Source organism: Rhipicephalus sanguineus, chromosome 4, assembly GCF_013339695.2.
Source record: "Rhipicephalus sanguineus isolate Rsan-2018 chromosome 4, BIME_Rsan_1.4, whole genome shotgun sequence".
In the NCBI taxonomy this organism is placed as follows: Eukaryota; Metazoa; Arthropoda; class Arachnida; order Ixodida; family Ixodidae; genus Rhipicephalus; species Rhipicephalus sanguineus.
The window spans coordinates 117,563,985-117,590,712 of record NC_051179.1 but is presented as its reverse complement, the minus strand read 5'-3'; the positions used below and the strand labels follow the sequence as shown (position 1 = coordinate 117,590,712).

Here is a 26,728-nt window from a genome sequence, read left to right as displayed (position 1 = left end):
CATACGCCCTCATTCACGTAGCGCTGTGCAAATACGTCGATTAGAAATCACCAACTAGCCCATGCTGCCGTTTTCTCGTCTTGACGCCGCCGACGGTGAATCTTCCCGTTTGAAGAGGCATCTAAGGCTTTCGCCTTCATAAGCTACGCGACGTTTGCTGGTGGACTAGCGAGAGTTATGTTGGCAGTAACATTTTTTCAGTCGAGCTTGCGTTCCCCTGACGCAAACAGAATGTGCAAAAAAGCCCAAATTTATTTGTGCCACTCTCAAACTCATTTTGGGCTTCTCCAACCCCATGTATTTTCTTGGAGCCTCATTTATTTACGTGGGCAAGATGCCACCCTGTTGGCGTTAGACACGACACTGCTGCCAAAATTACTCGGGTACTCGCCAAATAATTCCTATCCTGTTTTGCGGCTGCTGTTTGCTGCAATAACTCCTATTTTATTCACCGCTATTTCAAGTTCATGTGGGTCCTAGTTCACAGCCGACGTTTTCAGAACAAGTCCGGCAAACGTTAGTGTATTTTCTTTCTTTTCCTTGGCATTGCATGCTGCTACATGCTCGGTCTCGTAGACTGCTTCTCCTTTCACCAGCAATCTCGAAGTGGTGAAGCTTTGGTCTATGAATTTGTTGATGACAGAGAGCGGCAAGTTCACTGGAATGCAAAGGGATCGATAATTAAAGAGCATTAAAAAAGGCGTCGCATTTGCTCACGTTTTGTGTGAGCACCAGACGAAACGAATGCACTGAATAAAGAAACAAAAGCAGCGGCATTTGCCCGCTGAGAAGACCGATCAATACGCAGTGCGAGACAACTTGTCAAATGACAGTGAAACGTACACGAATTTAGACCAAAAAAAAAAACACTGAATCGTCGGGACGGCACATCACAAAGTTGCCATGCGCACCGAAGCCGTAGTTGTAACGAAATTGTTCTTGAACTGCCCTGGTAGCGTCCGCGCAACAGTAGTTGTTTGTGTACTCACGAATTCTCATATTTTGCGGCCTAAAATTCACAGCGCGGTGCCAAAACGCGCTTGTAGCAAAAGCGAAACCAACAGTACGGGCATACATGCAGACGCTCATACATGCAGATGCACCGTCGGTCGTCGCGAAGCCGTGCAATCACTGACTTGAGGCTTCTTTCTGTTATGCTCCGTTTGGTTATACAAGCAGTCTACTCTTACGAGATATTTCACATAGTTTGCACTCAGCGAGTGACTACCTTTCACGCAAGAGGCTGGTTCAGGTGTCGAACGCGGTGACCGCGTGAAGCGGGTGCTCGGTTTTCTGCAAAGAGACAGCGACTGTAGACTATCTTGTGCTTTCAGTTCGTCGAAAGTGATTATTTTGGCAGTAAAGAACACAGTTCCTTTCGAAAGTACTTACAGAAATGCCCTGGAGGGCTTCCGCGAGGTGTTTTTGTAGAGCGCCGACAGAAAAACCTATGGGGAGCGCGCCGGCGGTATCCTACCTAGCACGCAATCGAGGCGCGTCCGATAGAGGGCGACTCCGTAACTCCTCGCGGCGAATAGCTCCGACCTAAACAATGCGGCGATGCTGGCTCAGGAACGAAGGCGAGGGAAAAGAACACTATTGGAATTATGCTTCACACGTCACGAAGCATCTGCTTGAAACAACAACCACAGACCCATACCGAACGTGTACGAGGACGTATGTGGCTAGTGGACTGGTCGACCTCCGCTCACTTTTTACCAGTGTATACTGAGACTGTCACCTGCATAGTTGGGAAAGCTTCTATGGGATTTTATTCATAAAGACAAAGCATTTTCATATTTTGGAAACAGATTTTATGGTGCAGCTGTGGTACAAAACCATTATTTTGCAATAGGGCAAACTTGCCGTATTATATTCGACAATACGGGTTGACCGTGCTGCAGTATCTTAACGTAAGAAGTACGTAAGAGGACTCTTTTTGAAGAAAATTGTTGTATTCTGGTCACGGAATAGTGTTCGCATTCAAACGAAGTGACGGAGTGCTTTGTCTTATCTGTGCTAACGAAAGCACTGCGTAAGAACACTCCTTTTTAAAGAAATCGTTTAATTAAGATCACGGAATAGTGCTCGGGAACGCTATAGCTTCAGCTTTGTCCATAAAGAGGGGCCAAATTTTTTGCAGTGTGGAGCATCCTGTATGTATAACAGCTGTGAAGAGGTGATTATTGTTGTGGTACGTAACAGTAACTGTTGTTGCCTGTTACCGGGTTCGCAAATGATAGCTTTTTGTGTGTTATTGAAACAAGGCTAACATGTTTTAATAAATGGATACTCTTTGTTCATTTCAAAAGTTATCTTTTTCACAGTGCCGTTGTCTATCAGCAATTTTAAAGATTCGTACACATTAAAAAGTATATAATTTAGAGTCGCAAAGCTTCGCGTGAAAGCTCTGTTTTTGTTATAACAATGTTTCGATACAGCGAAGTAAATTGAGAAAAATAAATTACCTCATTAAACATAAAGTTTGCTATGTCACTGTTTGCTATGTCAACAAAGCCCTTCGTTTGATTATCTTACGACCTTACAACTTCTGTTCCACTAAGCAATTGAAAGTCGTATTAAATGCGGAGCATTTCTTTGTCGCACCTGCGACGTCGGCGGCGCCGTCCACACCCCCACTGCGCATGCTCGGCTCGTCTCGTGCCGGTAGCAACCTCTCCTCTCCCTCCCTCCTCTTCCTCGAACGCGGGCGGTGTGTATATAAGCGGCGGAGCGCGCGTTCGGAATTCAGTCAAGGGCGTCTTTACGTGGCTTTCGCTTGACTTGACGCTTTGTTTGACTCGAGTAGATGCGATGGAAGCAACAGTACCTTCAATCAGCGTCCCACCACTCGGTGAAGGCAACGTTACCCCACCCTCACCGTCGTTGGCGTCAACAGCAAGCAATGCAGAAGACAAGGCTGCGAAGAGACGAGCATACGACGCTGAACGCAAGCGTTTGAAGCGAGCTGCAGACCCGGAACTTCGTGCACGCTGGAGCCGTTCAAGTCGTACTTGGTGTGCGCATCGTGGGACAATTAAGCATTCCCAAACCACACCCAACTGCGCAACATTCACGCGATACCCCCACCACTCTGCGACACATTTACTCAAGTTCCCCCCGTGGGAAGATGCGGGCGATTTTTTTTAAGAAATTAATTCGCCGAACCAATAAAGTACTTGTTTTCAAGCGTTGTTTGGAACAGTTTCCTGCCACTTAATTAAGCAGGTATGGCGTTAGCTTGGAATTACCATTAGAGGTGCAAGGTTGCCATTTTGAGACGATCCGTTCGCGGGCGTTGGCATGGGGCGTAAGAAGAGTACTTGCCCCCCGCCCCCCCGCCCTTTCACACAAGCGCCACCCTCCTCCCCCACCAAAATGCAAAACGGGTTTGCACCCCCGGGACAAAATCCACCCGACGCCCACGGTTTCATTTCATTTTCTGTGGCCTGCGTTGCGCCGAGTGACCAATGCCAGAGATAACAATCGACGTCCGGGCCAATAATGACGGGAACAAAAAGATACGAGGGAACTTGAATGTTAGAAACTATGAAATTAGAAACAATAAGAAAGAATAGAGGAACAAAACACCACGCACTGGCCCGACATGCCTGGATGAAGAACACCTTGGGCTTTCCCCGAAGGGCTGGGCAGTTTTCGTCGTCGAACAGGGAGATGATATCGTTCTCCAAGTGCAGCTTCCCACGATCCACACCGTAGATCATGTTCTGCTCACCGTGCGACATGAGGATGACCACGAGGCAATCAGCCACCTCATGCTCTTTGAGTGCGGCTACCTCCTCCACCTTCTTTTTCATCTCCTAGAAAAAAGAGAGAAGATGGGTCTGTCCACAGTTTTGAATGCAGCAAACATTTTGCACTAATGACATTGCTCAAGAAACAGCAACACAATTCTACAGCAATTAGTGAATGCTGTAGAGATGGGCCGGTGTGTGTGCCATGGTTAATTCACCAAACTAACTAGGGTATGTGAATACGCAAAATTCCAAAATACATAGAATACGCACATACGAATTGAAAAAGTGAGCCTCTAATACTGTATATTTCAACATTCTTGAAGAGATTTCAAACATGAAGCCTCCCTTGAGCCGGCAGCAGGGACACATTATAAAGTTTCGTCTCTTTCTCTCTCTCTTCAAAAATACGTGAAAAATGCCCCCACCTCCCCGAAGGGAATCGTGAGGAAATGCGAATGCATTTCTTGCGCCGAGAGTACACCGCGTAGTAATTTTAATGGCGTAAAGCTGGACATATCGACGCGCTTAAGTGTCTCCCTTTTGGGCGCCTCTTTCAACGAACGCTTCCTACGTGCGTTCGTAATCACCTCAGGGATGTTGCCACCGCCTTCAATGCAGCACAAACGCGTTCAGAACGCGCTGTTTTCAGGCTGTGCCAAGGCAGCACAAACGCTACAAACGCGTTTCAAACGCACTGCATTGAGGCGGTGGCGCAGGGAGGAGATAGAGCGAACGGCGAGAGAAGGAGCGGCGAAGCACTGCACCTACCCTCTTCTACACTCTCTCCACACACGCGGGAGCTCTGCCGAGCTCCCGCGATGCGACCGCCCTCACACGCCAGAGCGCGCTCCTCCTGTCCACTCACTCTCCGCTACTCCGCCCGCACCACCCGCTCCGGTTGCTAGGGGCGAGGATAAGCGCGCGCGCCCGCAGCTGTTGCTATGGGAGAGGGAGTGAGAGCGGAGAGGCGCGCGGACAACGCCGGATGCCTGACATAGCCCGACTAAGAAATGCATTCGCATTAAAAAAAAATCCGAAGCGCGCCAGCGAGATTCGATCCTTCGATCCGCGGCGTGCTGCTTTAAACAACTCGGCCACGAGCCACCCGCTGTTTACTATAACAACGGCGAGCTCATTTATATACACCATTTAACGCTAACTGCACGCAGAGCTCGGAGGTGCTTCGGTATGTGTAGTATCACCCGCGAGATTGCCCGAAGGGCGCGCTTTAAAGTAACGCTCCTACATTTTCTTGCACACGCGCACTAAATAAACAACGGCAAGCCTGCGCGGAAAGCGCAGCACAGCCACAGCGAAAGCTGGAAGAGTGGTATTTCTAGAGCCGGTTGTAAACTCTCTTGTGGTTACTAATACAAGTACACTAGCAACGTACCCACTATGCCACAAATCATAACTTTTGTGAAGTTGGAAAGCACCCACCACGACATTATTCGTAATTCAGCGGAGAAGCGCGGTACCATCTTTAAGGCATTTGGTGCACTTTAATGATGCGACGGTTGATGACGATGAAGAATTATGGCTGAGCCCTTTGTAATGGGTTGGAAGCTTTGAACGACCCAATAGTTACGTAATTCGCATTATGTCACGCCCGGTCGTTATTTAACTCTCCCACCACGCTTTATGGCATACGTTAGTGAAAGAAAATTAGAGAGGGGGAATTAACTTTGTTGAGACCATAGAGTTTCATACAATAACCTAGAGAGGATACTGGCGCTGCGATCGTTCAACCATCATGGGATAATGGGAAGTACAGGCTTCGGATTGGATTTCGTTAGCTAGCGAACTCTCTACGGATTTTTTTCTACAGTTTCAGTTTCGTTCTTTGCGAGGCGTGGGTAGTGGGGTGCGTTGCAAAGCACTCAAGCAGTGCCTTTGTTGTTCAAAGAGGCTGAAGACCGCTAGATTTCGTGGTTTGCTACCATGTTGCAGCTTTACAGGTAGTATTTGACAGTTTTAGCAAAGCGTCGGGCACTCACCGCTGTGCATAGATGTAGCGTCCCAAGCCAGTGCAGGAATTTGCATAGAGTTCACGTTTTGTTATAAGCGCTACTTGTCAAAACTCTTTCAAATCGACTGCAAAACGACGGCGAAGCTAAGTAGACGCACCGTCACGCTCCTCTGACTCGACTTCACAACAAAACGAGAGATGCGTTGGGGGCAGGCCACTTGGACAGACGCATCTGGCGTCGCAGCAGATGATTCGTTAAGTGTTTCTCACTACACGGTACTGTTATTTCCATAAATAGACAATGCCTACTTTCGAGAGTAAGACAAGCGCGTTTGTTTGAAGTGTTGTAAAAACATAATTCATTATATTGTGATGCCAAATCTGGAACACAATTGCAGAGCAATGCATACCCCGGTGGTTGAAATTGTCCAGGTTTCAGTTCCATCTCACGGTCACGCAAACTTTTTGCAATAAGCTTTACGTACAAAAGAATGAAGCAAGTTTTAATTGGAAATGACTACATATCGCTTTGTTTTACACTCGGCAAACAAGCTTCGCGAATATCAAGAACCTATAGTCGGTGACAGCCTAAGAATAAATATAAGCTCAGCCCATGAGGCCGCATTGCTCATATTTTGCCTCCGCGCTACAAACGAATTAGTTCCTAAACAATGGCAATAATTTTCACGCATGTAAGCCGTGTTTTGCAATACTGCACTGATATTGAAATGAAGAAAGCAAAGCTAGATAAAATAAATTGTGAAGGCACGGAGTTCAGTGTCAGCATAATAATATATGTGTTGTTTAAATCGCACCCCTCGCCGCGTACATCTCGGAGTCTATACGAAGAAATAATGTACATCTCAAAGGTGATGTTTCTGAGCAGTACCTATTATGGCATTAAAACAAAGAATGCCAGATTTAACATAAAACTTAAATAAAGGATTCGTTATTTTACAGTTTCACAGAACAAAATAGGGACATTATTCACATTTAATAAGGTCGTTTGTAATTCTTTTGCGAAACTCTCGCCGCCTGTTTTCTTCACTCTCTGCTGTAACCATGGCAACTGTGATTCAAAGCGTAGTATGAAGAAGTGGTCTAAGATTGCCTTTGTGAATTTCGACTCTTGTGTTGCCGCAAATACCGCATTTGCGTCTTTATTCCCCGAGCTTGTCATCGTGTTTGAGGAAAACGTCAAGGCTTCATTTGACGTCTTGCTTCAACGAAACAAAAGCGTGTAGCACACATGGCGTGTAACTGTGGGGGCCATTGCATGCGTTGCCGTTACGTTCACGCCAAGGAGATGTACGTGGCTAAAGTGGCGTTGACTAAAAGCTTTACGAAGGATTGTTTCTCACTTCGACAACTTGCACTGGCACTGCCATTACTCCTTAAGCGCTTAAACGTTAAAGTTTTTAATTAATTTATTATTTATTTATTACATACCTGCGTCGCCCCAGTGGGCATTACAGCAGGGGGGCCCAGAAACAAAAGACCCCCTCCCCTTCTATATATGTGTCTGTCTGTGCGAAGGTATATATATATATATATATATATATATATATATATATATATATATTTACGTGGGTTGTGAAGAGGCTGTCGTCGGTTGCCGTAAGACCAAATAGGAAAAGGATACACGCTTCTCAAAAGACAGTTTATTTGTGAACGTTTATATCGGAGACCGATCTTTATGAAGGCAACATTTACGAAGCTTCCATGCGATTTTATAGCACCGTCCTCCGTGCAGGTAGAGCGAAAAAAAAAATGTAGAAATGAAAAAATCAGTAGCCAGAACACCATACGCTCGGACATAGAAAAAACACGTGCATCCTCGAAGAAAAAGAAAGGAAAACATATAGATGTCTATATAAATAATCTCGATGGACACAATCAGAAAGTACATTCCTTTCGTACATTGTCAAGCCCCACCTCTCCGGGTGCCCCCTCTTCATTTGTTCGTGAAGCATAGTGAGGGGGTGAGGCTTCACAAGAAGGGATAAGCGCTTAAAAAAGGGTCTCTGCCCTGTAAGCTTCACGAGTTTAATATAAACAAATTATCATTGCGTAATACATGCTCACAATACACGTTATATGCTAAAAAACGCACGTTAGACAAAAACAAGAATTCCAAATATGATATCGCGAAGTGTGATGCAACGCCATTAAAAACTAGAGCTTTTTTTTTTTACTCAATAATAGTTTTAGCGGCGTCACTTCAGTTACGATCACAATCCATGCAATCAACGTGTCACAGCGAGCGCATCATTTCACGGTTTGTAGACAACGATAACCTCGCACGGCGTTTCTCATTGCAAGGCGTTCGTGCATCGAGCGCGATACTTACGCGACGGGCACTTTAAGCTAGCACATCATTCGGGGCTGGTGGAACTGAATTCCGTTAAGACGACGCAACTGCGCCAATAGCCACACATCACATAACGACACACGCACCGGATGACGACCGCAATTACCTTCCTATAATGCACACCCCACTGCATATTCTCCACACCTGGTTTGTTTACTTTCGCATTGTGTTGCGCTAACGGGTTATGTTGGTCGCTTTTTTTTCTCTCACGCTTCGTCCGCACATACATCACTCATATAGGCACACAGCACGGCGCATATCACAATAGGTCACCAAGATTCCCACGTTGCGAGCTCCAAGTAACACACACAAGCACTTGTGGCAACGCTATGGCTTTTGCGGGCGGTAAATCGTACACAGACGCGCACATTCCGACATCACTTTCACCTCACTGCACACGAATGAACGCGACGACTATCGCCGATGTGGTGACCCTCAGGCGATATGCTTGGTGCATCCGTGCGATGGAGGGAACACACGCCGTGTTGCAACTTGACGCTGCCAAAACGACGGAACGCGCTAAAGCGTTGTACTCCGAACTGCTGCCACTTCGGTGCACTTCAAACGCGGCACATTCACTAGCTTCTACTGCATCGGATGACGACCGGCGAGGATGATGCTGGGTACGTGCGGATAACAGCAGGAATTATCTTCTTCTGGAAGAAACAAACACCGCAGGAAATTCGAATTGACGGATCTCAGTCTCGGTGCAGCGGTACCTCGCCTCTCGTCGCGAACGGCGCCATGTTGCATTTTAAGTGCGAATGCACTTTATAAGCGACCCTGAATCCGCCGTCCCATAGCAACGGCGCGAGGAGCGAAGAGGAGCGCCTGTAGCAACGGCGCAGCGACGTCACGCCCCACGTGACTGCGCGCGCTCCGCCCTCCGCTCCGTGGCTGCGCGCGCCCGCGCATTGCCTGTGGTGATGAAGGCCGGCGGCGAGACGCCGAACGAAAGCGTGCGAAGCGAGCCGAGCACCCCGAAGCCGATCTGGCGCGGGGACGCGCGATGCGTGAGCGAGCGCAGGCCCTCGAATTCGATCGGCCGGACACGCGCTTCAAGCGAGACTTCCTGGACCGCAGCTTCGGATATAGCTGCGCGGTGTGCGATCGGCGCAACGCCGCCAACAAGTTGAACGCGTTGCGGGTTCTTTGGAGCTAGTTCGGAAGACAGATCATCATCATCAGTAAAAGTGCTTTGCACTTAAAAACGGCCAGACCTCCGTGGGTCGGCTGGCGCGTGCTCTCTCGCTGCCGTCTCCTTCGCTCGGCTCTGCAGTTCAGTCGCGCGCGCCCCCTCATAGCATCACCCCGTGCTTCGCACTTCCTCATACTCCCCTTCGGGGAAATGCGGGTGTTTTTTCATTGGTTCGTCTTAACCGTTACGTCATGGTAAAGACCGGCCGTAGTTGGACGCGCATAATACAAATGGACAGCGGTGCAGTTTACTTTTTATTCTTAGCTTGTCACCGACTATAATCCATCCGAAGCAAATCCGAAGCCTGTACTTCCTATCATTCCCATGGTGGTTGAAGCGCCGCTCAAGCAGCCCGCGTAGACACTAGCGCCATATTCTCCTCTAGGTATTATTGTACGAAACTCTATGATAGAGACCATGAGGAAATGGATCATGGGAGCCTTATGGGCTTCCTTGGCAACCAATATAAGTGCACTTGCGGGGAACCCACTGCGCTATAAATCATAATTTTTGTAAAGTAGGGAAGCAGTCACTTTGCAATTTTTTATCATTCTGCGGAGAACCGAGGTACCCGCTAAACACCTGTAAGGCATTATGTCCACTTTGCTGATGCTGTGATTGATGACGATGAAGAATTGTGGCAGAGCCTTTTGTAATGGGCTGGAAGCATTCAACAACCCACTCGTTGCACCTTTCGCATTGTGTGACTCCGTGTTACAGAATTCGCATTGTGTGACGCCTGGTTGTTATTTTACTCTTCTGCCACAGTGCATTACATATGTTAATGTGGTTCCTTCGCGACATGAAGCCTCTATACGGTCTTTTAGCAAGGCTGTTTCACGGCTCTGAGGTTGAATACTGGTCTCCCACGAAGAGGGCCCAGGTTCGAATCTCGGGCATTTTTTATTATTTAGTTTTTTTTCTTATTTCGGGCGATAGTAGTTACGGACATGGGCGGCGGCGGCGGACAACTACGGCGCCAAAAACGGCCCTTGTCGTGATCTCATAAGAGCTTTCGCTGCAAAGTGGCCCATTGCTGTACCCACTGACGATGTGGAATGCCGAGTAAACGTGAAGCCCCATGATCAAGGGGCTTTAAGTAAACGATGCGTTGAACTCCACCGCGCGGCAGTAGACGCGGAGGGCGTTCGCGCCGCAGTTTTTTATAAAAAGAAGTCTAAGAGCGTTGGGTTGTTGCGCGCTGCTCAAACACGAAGAAGTAACAACCGTAACAGTACGCACTGGTCCTGTGTGCACCTCTGTGTTCTTTTCGAGTGTCTTTCCTTGTATTTGAGCAGTCCGCTGAAAGTGTTGAGCTGTGACCGTTGTTCGCAGTCGTCCTGTGCGTGGTCTTTTCGCCAGTGCTTTGCGCTCGAGCGGCGCGTCGCAAGTATCGAGCGGCTTGCCGTTATTCGTGGTACATTCAAATTTGTTGCTATCGCATTCATTGCTTCGCCGTTACGGCCAAACTGACTTTTTTTTTTGTGGTACTCAGCCACCTCAGTTTACGTCGGATTTGCACCATCGCATGAATAATAGGAAGCTTGTTGACAGCATCGCTCATGTTTATGCGAAAGCATTTTATTCAGTTACTCACTGTAGGCTACGTGCCCATCATTCTTGCCGATTAAAGCGGCTTCGTAACTTGTATAATCGTGGTAATCTATACCTCTTGTAGCGTCACTTTTAACTCAAGTTATTGTATTAGGTGCTCTATTTACGTAATTAATATTAATTGCTACCTCAACAGTATCTTCTTACATACGGCTTTCATCACATGATTGCGGAATCTCTACAACAATTCACTATGAATACGAAGATCCAGGGTTGCAAGTCCCCCGTTTCCTAATAAATAAGTGGTGCGACCTCTGAAAATGTGCTCTGAATGCTTCTCAGCGCTGCATAATTTCTGTCACCCGTATTAGATCAGCTTTTAGCTTTGATGAAATAAATCTGTTCATCTGAATTTCACGGGCCTCTAATTGAAAAAACTTGAGGTTGATGTCTCTTCTGATCTATCTTCGCATGCTCACGTTAAAGAGGCATGCCCTTAAGCTAACAAAAGTCCGTGATTGTTGCCTAGACATCTGCATCATTCGCCGCTTATCATTTGGCCACATGTAGCCTTTATGCGCCAACAACTCCAATATACTTCGTTGATTTAGTCGCCTCATTGCAAGTACATGGTATATAAACCGAATCTGTGAATAATCGATCTACTCGTTTTATAACAAGCAATTTTAATCGCCAAATTATCATTACTGCAGTTAACCAATACATGACGCTTATAACTGATCCCCTGAGTTCTGGTTCTCTTCTATGGTTTGCTGACCTCCCTGCCTCCTCGCACTCTATTTTTGTAGTCATTACTGCCAGGATGTTGACTCGCTGTATTTCTCGCAAAGGGATCCTTGAAGGCACTGTGTCTCCGAGCCGCAGTATGCTTCTGCGGTAGCACTTCCGTATTCTTCTGGGTGGAACGGGACTATGCTGCGTATGTTGTGCGGTAGGATTGCTGCCTATTCTCTTTGTACCGTGATGCATCCTGCATACCGCGAAATGGCCAAAACTTTTCCAGAGGCTCTTTCTTGTTGTATTCACGCCGGGTACAGATCACGCGCGATCACGCGTGTACAGATCAAACGAAAATTCTGGCGTGACGCCATGTTATATAACGCCTTCATCATATGGCATCGTAGCTTGGTGAAAGGTGGACCGATCACGGAGGCAGTGCAAAACCAGAAGATGTGCCTCCGATCCTGGAGGCAGTGCAAAACTACACTAGATGCACAAATCATTCGGTGGGTGGCGGGCAGGATCAATACATCGATTGCGAAGAAAAGAAGGCTTTCGCTTTCGAGACGTCTTGGGTGAATGCAGAAGAGATCTGTGTTTTTGCATTGACGGTAGCTTGGGCTGCTTCTGACGTGTTGATTGTCGTATGATGCTAAGATGAGCGCGAATTTCTTGAGCTTGGCTTATAATACAGCTTGCACGTAAACAGAATACCAATCCCAAGGGCTACGCATTGTCTTGGCTGCAGAGGTGACTCTAACATAAAAAAACGCAATAGTAAAGATCAATAGCAACCGCTTCTCCGATGAAATACTTCAATATTGGTTACTGTAAAAGAAACTATATGGCAAGCTTCTTCGATTCGCTACAAATATCCTGAAGGCGCTGAGACGTCCTCGGCTACCAACAGCCATAGGGAGGAAAGGCAGTCAATCCCTTCCCTTGGTTCCCTCTTGGCTATACGTCTGAACAACTTTCTACACAAAGGAATCCGTGCTACGGCCGGGAAGTGAGAGACGCTACGACATTTTCTTCACTGCTGTCGCATTTCACTTAATAGTAATTGCAAATGGCATACACACATGCTGCCCACATTCAACAACCGCTACACAATATTATAACACATGAATAAAACATTCGTGATGTGCGACACAGGATACATAAGCAAAATAACTGCGACAATACAGTGGCGCGAATAATCAAGTGTATAGAGTTCTTAAAGAAAAACATAGCGCAGAAACGGGACTTTGGAAAGGAAACACAAAAGGAGGACGCACAATATTAAGTGATTAGTTAATAAAACTGAGCAATGTCTCAACGCGCCGCCTCCCTTCCCGCAAAGCTCCGTCTAAATAGAGGAGATGAAGTTCGTCTGCCGAAAGGTCCATGTTGTCGAAGGCCCCGGAGCTGGCTGTTCGAGTCGGGGCTCGTGGTTTGTTCCTGGGGTCACTGTCCAATTCGTCTCCTGGGTCGTCGCGGCGGACTTCTTTGTGCTCCGGGCGCCTAAAAATTGATTTCTCGAGACTTCGAGCGACCGAACCTAACCAGGGGATGTTCGTTACCCCGGGGTCTTCTTTTTGCTGAGGCTTGGGTTGAAGAAATGGACGTAAAGCTCCTGAGAGGCCTGGGGTCCAGTCCGCGTTTTCGGGAACGTCACAGCCAGGGTTGCCAATGGTGGCTACTTTTCGCCAAATTGGCGAATTTGAGAGGCCCGTGGCGGCCTAAAATTATGAATGGCGACATGGCGAATTTTTGGCGATTTTCAGCTTAGGTCTCCACTGAGTTATGCATCCTAAGCTCAGTGCCTTCCCAACGAATGAGCGGCACTATTCTCTGTATTTTTCTGGGTTTTGAGGTGCACATTACGCGCCGTTCTGTATGTCCGTCCTGTAACTCGTGTTTGTCTCCTCAATTCATCTAGATGCTTCTAACTCAATTCATCTAGATTCATCTAGATGCTTCAGAGCTTCGCTAAAGTTACGCTTCTGAAGGGGCTAGATGACGGGTTGGTCGTGTGTTCCGGCCATTTGTTCCGCCAAAGCTCCAACTACTCTGAATAGCTTGGCGACCTATTCACCGCTGCAGTATCCCCTAATCGAGCTCGTATAGCGAAGATGGGCGGATACGCGCGTGTTCGTGCAATAAAAAATTATTTATTCAGGCATTTTCTACTGTTCTCGGTGAGCGTGTGCAATGAAAACAATTGCTATATAACATTTTACAATGTCTACCTGTTCAATTATAACACACTGGATCGACGCGGGTAGATATAAGTAATTATATATGAAAGGGACAGTGGCGTCCGGTATCATATTAGTTCACACTGAAAGGTAAAAAAAACTCACTAATGAACGATACCTGTAAGAATTCTGTCTTACTACTTTCAATAAACCTGTTAATCCTTTTTTTCATATGAGGGGATGTACAGCTGTCTAAAAACAACGCCTTCGCGGCTTTCGCCCAAGGTTTACCACACTTTTACCTTTGAAACGAGCGGACAGGGATGGAAGGATATCATGAGCGTTTTATCCTTTCATATTTGCGCCTCCGCGCACATCTTGCGGCTAGTCGGAGAACCAGGTGCACCAAGCACTCCCATGGTGAAGGGGCGATGCGCCTGGCATTGAGAAATGTCACGATACTTTAAGGGCTTTGAATGGCACTGTATTCTACGGGGCTATACATCAGTGAAAATTTCTATTACTGGGATATGCCGCACACATATAGAATGGCGACTTTTTTGGCGAAATTTATAAAGAAATGGCGACTTTTGGCGACTTTCTGCTCGTTGTTTGGCGACATTTACTCGAAAGTCAGTGGCAACCCTGGTCACAGCGCTGTGTGTGACCATGTGGCCTGAATGAACTGCGCGCGGCAACTGATGAGCCACTCGACACGGGTATTAAATCGGTTGAAAACACCTTTCTCGTGCATGCGCAGAATACTTTAGCAAAGTGTATGTTCGTGTTGCGGGTTATTCTCTAAGGTTTCCTGAACATTGCTGCTTACACAATGAATGCTTCATGTATACTTTACATAAATGTAGCATTGAAGTATGAAGCACAATCTTTACAAGAATAGAATTTTTGTAAAGATTGTCCTTCTAACAATTTCCGCTTTGTTGACGTAGTTTCCCGAGAAGCAAAATGTGGGACCACTAATGGTACGATAGGTCTTAGTGACGCTTGATTTTTACAGGAAAAGCTGTTATGAGACCACAAAGACCGGTTTTGTCGCTGCAGTTGTCCGTCGCAGCTGCCGCCGCCGCTGGTGTCCGTAACCGCTATCGCGCGAAATAAGAAAAAAAAAAACGAAATATCTGGGATGGAACGGGTTCGAACCTGTGTCCTCTACGCGGGAGCCCAGTATTGTACCACAGAGCAATGCCAGTGCTTGGAGCTCCTTCGGAAAAAGACCCTATACAGGCTTCATGTCGAGAAGGGACCGCATTAACATATGTAGTATAGCGTTGTAGAAGAGTAATATAACAACCAGGTGTCACACGACGCAAATTCTGTAACCAGGCGTCACACAATGCGAATTGCGCAACAAGTGGTTTCTTGAATGCTTCCAACCCATTACAAAGGGTTCTGCCATAATTCTTCATCATCATCAGCCGTGGCATCATAAAAGTGCACGTAATGCCTTACAAATGTGTAGCTGGTACGTCGCTTCTCCGCAGAATGACGAATAATGGCGTAGTGGGTGCTTCCCAACTTCACAAATATTGTGATTTATGGCGTACTGGGTAGCTTGCTAGTGTACTTGTATTAGTATCCCCAAGAGAGTTTACAACGGAATCTAGAAATGGCGTTCTTCCAGCTTTCGCTGTGACTGTGCTGCGCTTTCCGCGCATGCCTGGCGTCTTTTACTGTCATTACGGAGCTAGTCCTCCAACCGATATAGTCTAGACAAGCCGTGGATCTAAACCACGTCCTCGTGCTCTGCAATTGAAGCTCCAGCCAATGTGCACGAAGTCAGGAGGAACGACAACAAAACGATCGGTCTCGTCATATGCACTGTTCGTACATTCAGAGCACGAAATTTCTTTTGAAGAATGAACATCGTGACTATACTCACAGATTCAGGAAGGTCCCAGTGCACAATGCATTTGAAGTGGAGCGCTTCGAAGAGATATCTCATGCGGCGTACATCGTGCTCCGATCCCTCGCGCTTTGAATCTCCAAAGTCGTGGTTGTTGATGATGAGGCAAATGCCCCTTGGTGAGTGAACCATGGGGTATACCTGCATAAGCGGAAATTCCGGCAAAAAGTAAGGTTTTGGTAATATAACGACAGAAATGCAATGCACTCGCTAGTAATTGATTAGGTCTCCTTTAGAGTACCTAACTTCCACTTCAAAAATTTGCACAAACATAATATATCTGTTACGCAATAAAGCTAGGCCAACGGGAATAAAGAAAATGATAATGCTAGGTAACATCGGTGAATAACAAATTACGTCATGTTCCGCAATATATGTGCATGGGTCATGAAAATGATAATTCACTCGAATGGAATATTTATTCAACCGAAACGCGTATATAAGCTATTAAGGATAGTTTCTCAATATCAAAGAGCAGCTTTATCATAAGAATAATTTGATATTGTGAGTTTCGGTGTAGATTTCATTGAAAATATCTAGCAGGTTTGAACATACGTGTGAACGCGCAATGTACATTCCAAATTTCGTGTATACCGTCTTTTTTTTTTAAAATCAACAATTATGGAGCTGTATGTTGGCTTTTGCCTTTTCAGGAAGAACTTATTGGTCAACGTTTGTTTCCGATCATGTCAGTCGCCTTCTGGGAAATCACGCATTTCACTAAATCCTGGTCGGTAGCAACGACCAGCATCTAAATATATTCCTTTCATCTAAGCTAAGCCGAGACAGTATTCCTATTGCAAACTTTTTCTGGAGCCCACTCCATCAAAATAGAGCCACCACACTGGACTTGACCGAAGAAAGAAAAAAACATGGTTGATCCCTCTGTCATAGGAATCGGAATAACACGAAAGTAAAACATGCCCTTATAGAAGTAACTGAATGTTTACTGTATATTGATATAAGAGAGTTTGCACAATGTATATTGATGTCTGGCAGCTATAGCACCGTTTAACGTGGATGCACGCACTTTGATGCTTGGTTGTACATCTCCATGCCGATGACTAACGTCTATGTTCAATGATTAAACAAACCCCTGCGGCAGCTATAGTAGTTAACGGTGAAAGCGTAATCAGAGAACGAGTTGTGATAGCCAGAAGAGCGTCGCATATAACGCAGAACTTGGTCGCCATCCTGCGGTATTAAAATGTGATTGAACACCACGGCCGCACTAGAGGGAAACGCAAAGCGCGTTTCCGGTAGCCCGGCCGCAATTCTTCTCGGGGCGAGCGCGTAGGCGGGGAACGCGGTGTTACAGCCAGGTGAGGCAGGCGCGCGTCGCAGAACTATTTTTGGTTTGACCTCCTTGGTTTGATTAGCGTGATGCTATGAGCAAGGCCGACGCTTTTACGACGCTTGCGTTAAGGTCGCCACCTCGCGGTATGTTAAGGCATTGAGAAAATTCCACTTCTATTGAAAACGTCTTGAATGCGACGAACATGTAAAGCGTTGCAGGTACTAATCGCGGAAGCTACAGTAATGATGAATTATCTACTTTGCCGCTCCCAGAAGGCAACACCACCCCACCGACCGGGAGAGTGGTAGATATAAAAGGCGCGTTTGTAAAGCCTCTAGCGTCTGTGACCGTGGCGCAGTGGATAGCGCGCCCGGCATCTGTTGTTGCGGACCGAGCAGTCGTGGGTTCGATGCCCGCTGACGGAACATCTTTTTCTTTGCCATCTGATCGTGTACATTTTTTCGACGTCATTTCCGTGACGGAAATACGTCACTGAAGTCTTGGTGGACCCCGGCATAAAACACTTTCGTGTTAAAAAGCAAGAATGGTAGTACACTTCGATAGCTTCATCTTGCTAAATCGAACAAAACTGTCACAAATGCCTTTGTAAGTAGCTATGAATGAAGGAAAGAAGTGTTATTTTAAGGGCTCGTTTTTCTTTGTTATACACAATATTAATGAGCACATTGTCTGTTAGTGCTCGTTAATATTGTAAGTAGCTAGGAATGCGCTGAACTGTGAGTGAAACACTTCCAGTCGAGAGATTTCAAGGAGGACATTTGCAGGGCATTAGGGCGATTAACTATCTCGGCCGAAATTAAAACGTTTTCAATCGTTTCAGTTATTTTATGCCAACCGCGCTGTGAGCTCTCTTCGCAGTGCTGATCAGCAAGAATGCCTCTCTCCAGGGCTTTAGTATTTCTTGTATTAGCACCTGACCAAATACAATGCAACTTCACTTGAACGAACTACAAGGCGCCCCGGGCAAAGGTTCCTTAATAAGAAAATTCGCTGAACTAAAATATATATATGTTGCAACTTGTTATCAGGAGCTCAACAACACATCAGTTGTTGAAATGAAATTTGAACCTTTTGATTTGTAATGCTGCGTCTTTAAATCTGAATTTCTGCTTATTTAGCGTGTTTTGAAAAAAAAATGTAGTAATATTTTGCTGCACTTGTGCACTTAGGACTGCAGTGGTTATGAATTGAGTCACTGTGTCCAAGCTCTCATCAACCTTCTCCGGCACAACACTCTGCTGGTCAGTGAAAGACTTCACTTTTTTCTAAGTACGTCACTGTTTCTTTAGCTGAAATTCTTGGTACTTCCTCTACAAGGGTTACTTCTTCCTCCTCCTCCTCGTTTTCCTGAGGTAGGTCGGTCACTACAATATCTTCGGCAGACAGAGTAGCGCATATCTCAATGCGAGAGTCACAGGTGACATAGTCCCCAAAACGCAAAGCGCTGTCTCAATATATGTTCAATATGATGCGAGAGGCATTAGATGGCGTCACAGAATATGTTCGTAGAAATGGAATGCGCTCTGCACTAATTTAGTTAAACTGAAACGCGTAATCATTGCGCCCAATGGCGATCCGGCCGGGGAATTTAAAAAAATGGTTCGTACCACTGAACAGTTCGTTTAACTGACGTTCGTTCAAGTGGTATTTTATTGCATAATCTTTGTGGCTGCCGGGTAATGAAAACAATGATGATTAAGTTCCTGCATTCGTCAGCTCAATCGCTGAGATTAAATTTGTCGCCTTTCTCAAAAACGCTGTTGCTAGGGGCTGCAGGAGGAGCCGATCACATGCTGACCTCTATCATTAATAAACCACTTTGTCTGCGATGTGATTTCCAAGTCTTTTACAGCTTTACGTCTTTTAAATGAGCATAAGAACCTTGCTTGCTTGTTTTTCTTCTCAAAATTACGATGTAGATACTGAAATGTTTCGGAAAGATATCAACCCAAATGTTAAGAGAAAGCTATCAGCAAAATAGTCACCATTATAAGACACAATAATACAGAAAGGGTCCTTACATGTCTTCCACGTTTCTGTTCCTTGGCTGGAACTACTCGCAGCTCACATGCGCCGGGTTCACCTACAGTACGATGACCTGCAAGGAGAAATCAACGTTTAACAGAACGGTAACGAAATACGTTATTGGTGCCCTGGTTGCTTGCAGCAGCTCGCATACCGTCAACGTCGCCGTGACGTCATATCAGCACGAAAGTGAACAAAACATGCACGAAGACATAAGGAAGTACTAGGGCTGGTTTGCTTCCATTCATCTTCAAACCTTCGCCTCATCACGAGCGTTCGTGGGAACTTGTTTGTCAAACTTTGAAGTCAACCAACAAAAACTCCCTTGAGAGCGATGCGGACAAAAGAAGGCTCGCTAACTGTACGCGCATCCGAATTAAACCCTATTTTTTCTAGTGACAAATGAAGCATGACTGCAAAGTACTCAACAAGCTAAGAGTACTTGCACAGCAGATCCGCCGGCACCATGCTAGTTATAGCTCTTGCCGCTTACCTATTCGTTTTGCCCTGAATCTGAGTAAGATACCATAGTTGACATTTGGTACATTTCAAAAGAAAGTCTCTTTGACATCATAGCTTAGATATTTGCTTGTGCTACAAACTCATTCCTTCCGATGTTGCTCTTCATCCTGCGGTGAACTAATTGCCACAGTCATTATTTACGCCAGTGAAACGTGTCAATCAATGAGTATTTTTGTGCAGCTTCTACAATAAGCGAGTGCTGGTTTGTTACCGGTTATGTTGAGTTCTATGCTCAAGAAGTGATATCAATTTTCTTTTTTCAATTCCTGTGCATGCTACTTGGGTCCTTCCCAAGCGCATAGCCGATAGCAGTCGCCTTGTAGCAGACAGCAAATGCAGCTTGTGAACTGATGGGCGGCCATCTAGGAATTGCAAGCTCCACGTTGAGGGAACTGCACAGTTGAAGCTACGCGATACTGTTAGTTTACCTGGAGGGCTGTAATGACCTAATGAAACCTCGGTACTGTGTAGTGTTTGGGCATGGTCCTTGCCAGCCTGCCAGCCGTTCATTGGCTTGAGCGTCTGCCTAACTGGTATGCTATCTGTTTGTTCTTTAGTGTCACCATTTAAAAAAACGTCTGCATGTTCCTTGAAAGAAGGTTTTGAAGCAGGAGAAGACGCACATGGTCTTCATTATGCTACACCTCGGAATTACACAGGTATTCCCATTTGTACTAATTTTGCGTGGGTTAGTTGAAAGGCGGAAAATGTCTCCGCGAAAGTGGTGCCTCAGACTAACAAAAACGTGGGCTGTCCGGAAACAAGTGCCAGTGAAGAAAACAAAGCGTAGTGTCGTGAGGAAGTTCCTTCGTGATCTGTGGATTATGAATTGATCACCTTGAAAACTGCACCAACACACTGTGGAGCATCTCGATTTCTGCTGTAAAATATCAAACAGTAAACAAGCAACCTTAAAAACGCGTGTGTTACGCGGAAAACACCAAACACTACACGCAGGTACAATAAGCGCCTCTTCACTTTTGCTCTTACGATCTGTGTCGACGGCTGCCTGCTTAACTTTTCGTTTTTTTCTGTTTTTTCTTGTAGTGTTAGCTACAATTGCCTAGCCGGAGCCGATTTAGCGTGGATCCTCATGAGCAGTCCTGTGCATCCGCGAGGATCAGTGATGTCACACAGCTGGCTCACCGGAGCCGTGCACGCGCTCTCCGCCAACGCCGCGCGCGACTCGCCGCTGCTGGTCTGCGCATTCGAGAGGAGTGACGTCGTAGCCATGGCAGACACACTGGTGCCGGCGCGCGCGCAGCTATTCGCCTTCGCTGTGCAGTCGCCGTCTGACACTGCGCTGGAGCCGCATGATAGCGCCTCTGACTGGCGTTTGCAGGTGGGTAACGCCACGGAGAAGGAGAGCGCAAATGCTGCTCAACGGCGCAGAAGAGCCGAGAAGCTTATCTCATCAGATCCCGAAGTAGTTGCCTGGCAATTAGAGGTTCAGCATAGGAATAATGAACAGAAGAAGGCTAATAATCCTAGACAATCTGGAAAGCTAAGAATAATCAGCTGAACCTTTGCTAACGCTACGTATATCCTGGCATAGCCAAGCTAAGCCACTGCACATTTTTTTTGCTGCGATTGTCTGAAGCAGTACAATGATGCTTGTTTGTTTCGATACTCCGTTACCGAGATAGTTACTTCTATGGTTCTGAGCCCAGTGAGGCCGGTATTGGGAATAGTGTTTGTGATTTTGCCGTCCCCCTGCCGTTTGTCACCACGCAGCTTCCAGAGAATCTGTGGGGTTGAACGGGAAGAAAGAACATGTGAGGGTGTGATCGCCACCTACAGCGCCGCCTTTGAATTATCTGAAAAAGTTTGCGAAAGGACATTCGCGAGGCCATCCATTAGGAATATTAGGGTGATTTCGTAATTGCTTAGTAAAGCGTTTAAAAGTTTGTTAAGCGCTCATAAATCCATGCACATGTTCTGTAGCTGCATCCCTCTTGTCAACAACGTTTAAACATCTTCAAAGTTCGATAACAATACATTGGACAAGAACTCAATGTGGCCATGGCGCCTTGCTTCTGACTGGGAGAATGAGAGTTCCGTATCTGGCCAAGGCCACTGTTTAGTGAAGGGGGGAAATGTAAAACCATTTTTTCGCTGAACGCGGCCCCAATGCCTTTAATATAACACATGACACCAGAATTAGTGCAGACTTCTTCACTAGTCTGTCTTCAAATAAATGTTGTTTCTGAGTGCAATGCTCATCAGCATCCATCACTCAATCAGCAAGATGCAAAATTTGCATTTCGCAGCAGTGACCAGTCCATATCCTACGTGAATGAATACAACTTTCTTTGTCAAGCATCCAAGGCTGCTGGGCTACGTCGCGCATGTGATAGCGGCACTGAATTCAAATTACAAATCGCATATGAATTCAACTATCCGCTCATATTTTGCCGTTGAATAATGTGGCGACGCACTCATAAACAAGGCAGCCTCTTATGCACAGGTTCATCGAGAAATTGCTGAGTCTTCAAGTCACCAACAGTGTACATTCTAGTATACCCAAGAGTTCCTGGCAAGTGGTCGCTTTCTGTAAGTCTATCGAGTGCCTCCAACTTAAGCTGTTAGTTAACAGGGGACGCGCATCGATACAATAAACCTTTTTCTCTTTACTATTTTTGGCGTCTCGATTTTTTGTAATTTAACATTTTTAGAAATTTAGAATAAACAACTCAAATACACGTTTGTTTTTTTAGCAGCGAAGCCGTTTAGCGAATCGTCCCTTGTTCACCCCGTAACAAAAAAAACTATCATCATGATAAATGGGTCTGCTCCACAGATATTAGGTAAATTCCCCTACTCGCCACTGGTCTACTAAAAATGAAGAAAACAACAGTTGTCCCAACAAACGGGTATGTGCCACAGAAATTTGTGCGGCCTATCAGAAAAGTATCATTATCATGAACGGGTATGCGCCTCAGAAATTGGGCACGACTTCCACTGAAAGGAAGGAGGCAACATTTAGCCCAACAAATGGCTGCGATGCGATATTGGCGCACTCTACAATACTTGTTTTCACCTTGTACCTTCGAATACGAGTTCTCAGTGGTTCCTATCCAGTATGACATTTTTATTAAATACGCGACACACACAAAATATTTTTACCAAAAACTTCTCGCGAAAGAGTTTGCGTGGACAAGTCATGGCACCCCTCTCCCCCAACTCTAAACATCTGATCAATAAATATTGAGGTGGCCTTGAACGATAGTGCGTCGAGATATGTGTGAATAGACTTGAGCTAAACGTAAGATGGTATAAGGCTGATAGCAATGCTGAAGATCAGAAGATAGGAGTCATTACCATACTTAAGGTAACACCAACAGTCACAACACTGGCTGACGCCAAGGGACATGGGTGCAGCATTCTGCAGGACCGGACGTTCATGATGCTATTGGACAAGGGGTATTTGGAGAATTTGAAAGCTAATCATGCACATAACCTTGAAAAGGTGGCTAATAGGTCCAAACTAGCCTGGGTGTTTTCTGCTCCAAGGAAGCTGTCGGACCTGTGCCCACAGGTATCAAGAGGACCCTTGTCTGCCCTGTGTGGTAAGAAGCATGCAAGGCCCTACGTTACCTGTGCGTTGGGAGTGGTCGACAAAATTCCGCTATCCTGTGGGAGGGTTTACCTCGGCCAGACCGGACGATGTGCTAACGATCGAGCGACGGAACATGATATTGCGAACAAAAATAATAATTCGGCACATTTAGCTGTGTATTGCAACGCTTGTAGATATGAGGCAAGATTTCTCAGTACATCATTTTTAGTGGGATCAAGGAGGTCATGGAACGAGAAAAGCTAGAAGCGTACTACCATAGGTCGGCAAACGCACTCATTAGTCGACTCATTCAGACTCACTCAGACTCATAGCCGTGAGTCTGAGTGAGTCCGAGCGAGCAATATTTTGGTGAGTTTGAGTCCGAGTGAGCTCAGTTGAAACAAATTTTAGTGAAGCTGAGTCCGAGTGAGTCCGGTTGAGGAAAATTTTGGTGAGTCTGAGTCTGAGTGAGCCCTAAGCACAAAGTAGACTTCTTGAGTGAGTCTGAGTGAGCTTCAAATTTTTTTGCCGACCTATGGTGACAACTACTAAGCTTCAGCATTATTATCAGCCTTATGACAGCTCACGTTGATACTCACTTCTACTCACAGATACTTCAACGCACTATCGTTCATACGTCAGCTCAATATTTATTGGTCAGAGGCATGCCTTGACCCCCCCCCCCCCACGAAATTTTTCAGAGGAAGTTCTTGATATTGGTATCTCATATCTTTCAATCAAAATGTCCTTACTGGATTGCAGTCACCGATAACTTGTATGTGAAGGTACGAGATCAAAATGCGCATCGTAGAGCACCGAATATGCGAGATATTGGCGTTCAAGTGCGTTGACATCGTGGCTGAGAAAAGCTAATTATAAACTAAGGAACCATGAGTCGAGTCACTCAGACTCACTCAGACTCGGATCGAGCCGTGAGTTGGAGTCTGCGTTACTACGAGTGAATATTATTTGGGTGAGTCTGAGTCCGAGTGAGTCCGGTTGAGAAATATTTGAGTGAGCCTGAGTCCGAGTGAGTCCGGCTGAGGAAAATTTTGGTGAGTCTGAGTGCGAGTGAGCCCTAAGGGCAAAATAATTCCATGAGTGAGTCTGAGGGAGCTCCAGATTTTTGCCGACCTATGCGTACTACATAAAAAAACAAAAAGACATCTGTATCAGTGATACGGCGGTTGCGCTGCGATCAGCTGAATGCTTGAAAGTTTTTTGGTCTAGCATTTGCATTGAGAGTGGCCTATATCGTTGTGATCTGACGCGTTGTATGTTAGTGCGCATGTGTTGCTCGGCTTACATGTTGCGATGTTGTTTCAAGAATGTAGTTGCGAGTGACGCTCTTTCCTTTTGTCTGTCTTTCTTGGCGGCTGGAATCTTGTAATATTATAAAAATTTGGATAAAAGTTTTTCAAAATCCTTGTACGCGGCATAATAACGCAGCAAGGTTGCGTGGTGCGACAAGCCTTGCTTTGTGATCACCGGCTTGGCAAACTGGAGTAGACGGGCCTTAGCGGCGGCCGCTCAAGCCTGCAGGCGCTCACATTACATCAGCGCCGTTCCGGTTGTGGGCAGACTCCGGTTGCGCGTGTACACGACGCTCAGAGGGTATATGAGATAAGCAGTGTATCACTGCGAAAAGCAAAAGAAGTTAATTGCCAACACCCCACACTCGCTCCAACGAAACGGACACACAAATAGATGTGCTTGTCTGGCTCTCCTCTGTAGACATGCACTTATGCGCTAGCTGCGCACTTGTAGCATTGCGTGCATAGCCACAGAATGTTGTCATCTTAGTTTTTCACTCAAAAGATTCACCTACCATCCTCAGCAGAGTGCACATCCGAAATAACAAGGCTGCCGCCCAAAGGACGATGGCAGCGAGGAGAGCGTGGCCCAACAGCGGAGGTGGGCGGCGCTGGCCGAGTGTTCTCCATCAGCAGGTTGACAATCTGGAACATGATGTGTGTCTTTCTAAGGATGACGGAAAGCAGGTGACGTTCAGTGGACTCCTAGTGTTATACGGGTGCAGTTGCGCCCTTGCAGGCTTTTCTTTTCTGTTGTGAAGTCAACGTGGAAACACAGATTATTGCGATTTAAGAAACGCATGACACTACCGATGGCAAATTTGATTATGCATTTTAAGATAACCCTAGATGCAATGGCGGCGAAATATAAAGAGACGACAAAAATTAATGCAAATAAATTAACTTATTTTATTGCTTTGCATACGGTACGCATAAAAATATGAAAATATGCAAACGGGATCAAAGATTATAACTAAGGCGGAAGGGCGTGCAGTATAGTTAAAAAGAGGCACGAAGTGGATATATATTAAGTGGCTATAATCGTCATCCTCGATTTCTCCTGTTGTTTCAATTCACTAAAAGTTTATTTCATCATCGTCATCATCTCAATTCAGGACGTTTCCTGGCCACCTGGAGGTCGAATGTATTCCTCCGCAGCTCTAAAGTGCTTCTCTTATTCCTGAAATTATGTGTGTTTATTCCACAAACTGTAGACAGAGAAAATGTTATGCTTTCTGGGCTTCCCAACGCAAAATACACAAATAAGAGTCTGTACTGTTACGAAGCGCTGTCCTGGTAACCTGTAGCCGCTAAAGGAAATAATATAAGTTGAAGGCATTCCTCATCGGGAACATACCAACACATAGAAACTACCTGGCTATAGAGCGCTTGTAAAGATCTGACGAGAACTGATTGACAACATATACACATATTCGTGCTTGCAAACAATGTACCAGTTGAGGGTGCACACAACTGCGCCTCGTGGCAATGTTTAAAGGGGCACTGGAATAGTGATGGAGTGTGTACATTTTATTCAATATAAGTAGTGTATAGATCTCTTATATGCCTTCAAACGACGACCAGAGTGCTCTAGCAAGTTTGCATTTAGTCAGAAATGCATGTACCACATGGGGAGTGAATATTCTCTATTCACTCCGCAAAATAATATAATAAAAACACTTAGTTGGGAGCTTCCGAACAGGGACAGCAAGAGCTGGACAGGCGCAGGCAGCGTTGGAGCAAACACAGGCTGGGCAGCTCCCGCTCGTGCCTCCAGCAGAGCTGGCGATGTGGCTGCAGTGCTGGGCATTCCTCTTCGCTACAATAATAATAATCTAAGACATAGCGCTCATATAGTCCAATTGGAAAGTGCAATAATCGGGTATATATTAAATGCGAAGCATTTCTTAGCGAAGCTCTGGCACTTTGGGCGTTTCTATCTATCTATCTATCTATCTATCTATCTATCTATCTATCTATCTATCTATCTATCTATCTATCTATCTATCTATCTATCTATCTATCTATCTATCTATCTATCTATCTATCTATCTATCTATCTATCTATCTATCTATCTATCTAGCCGCCTACGTCTGGGTGCTTTCATGATCACCTCCTTAACTTGGTGTAGACCAAAATTTGCATGGGAGGGTAAGAGGATTTGACGAATATGACTACCGGGTCATGACATGATTAACGTTAAAATCTTGTGGTGTACGTCGTCAAACCCTTTCCACTAGACACGTGTGGCACATACCCGTTTACCACGGGCCGCGGTGTACGGGTATGCGCCAC

At 45.8% G+C, this 26,728-nt stretch overlaps 1 protein-coding gene across 1 annotated transcript in view; it reads right to left on the bottom strand.

Moving 5' to 3' along the window:
• LOC119391547 (caspase-8) overlaps nt 1–26,728 on the bottom strand; it is a 98,739-nt gene that overhangs the window by 9,392 nt on the left and 62,619 nt on the right. Inside the window, exons 3-4 of the mRNA XM_049415321.1 lie at nt 15,672–15,836; nt 3,612–3,821 (exon numbers count right to left, since the gene is read on the bottom strand). Coding sequence (XP_049271278.1) covers nt 3,612–3,821; nt 15,672–15,836 — 375 coding nt within the window. The remainder of the gene's footprint in view (nt 1–3,611; nt 3,822–15,671; nt 15,837–26,728) is intronic.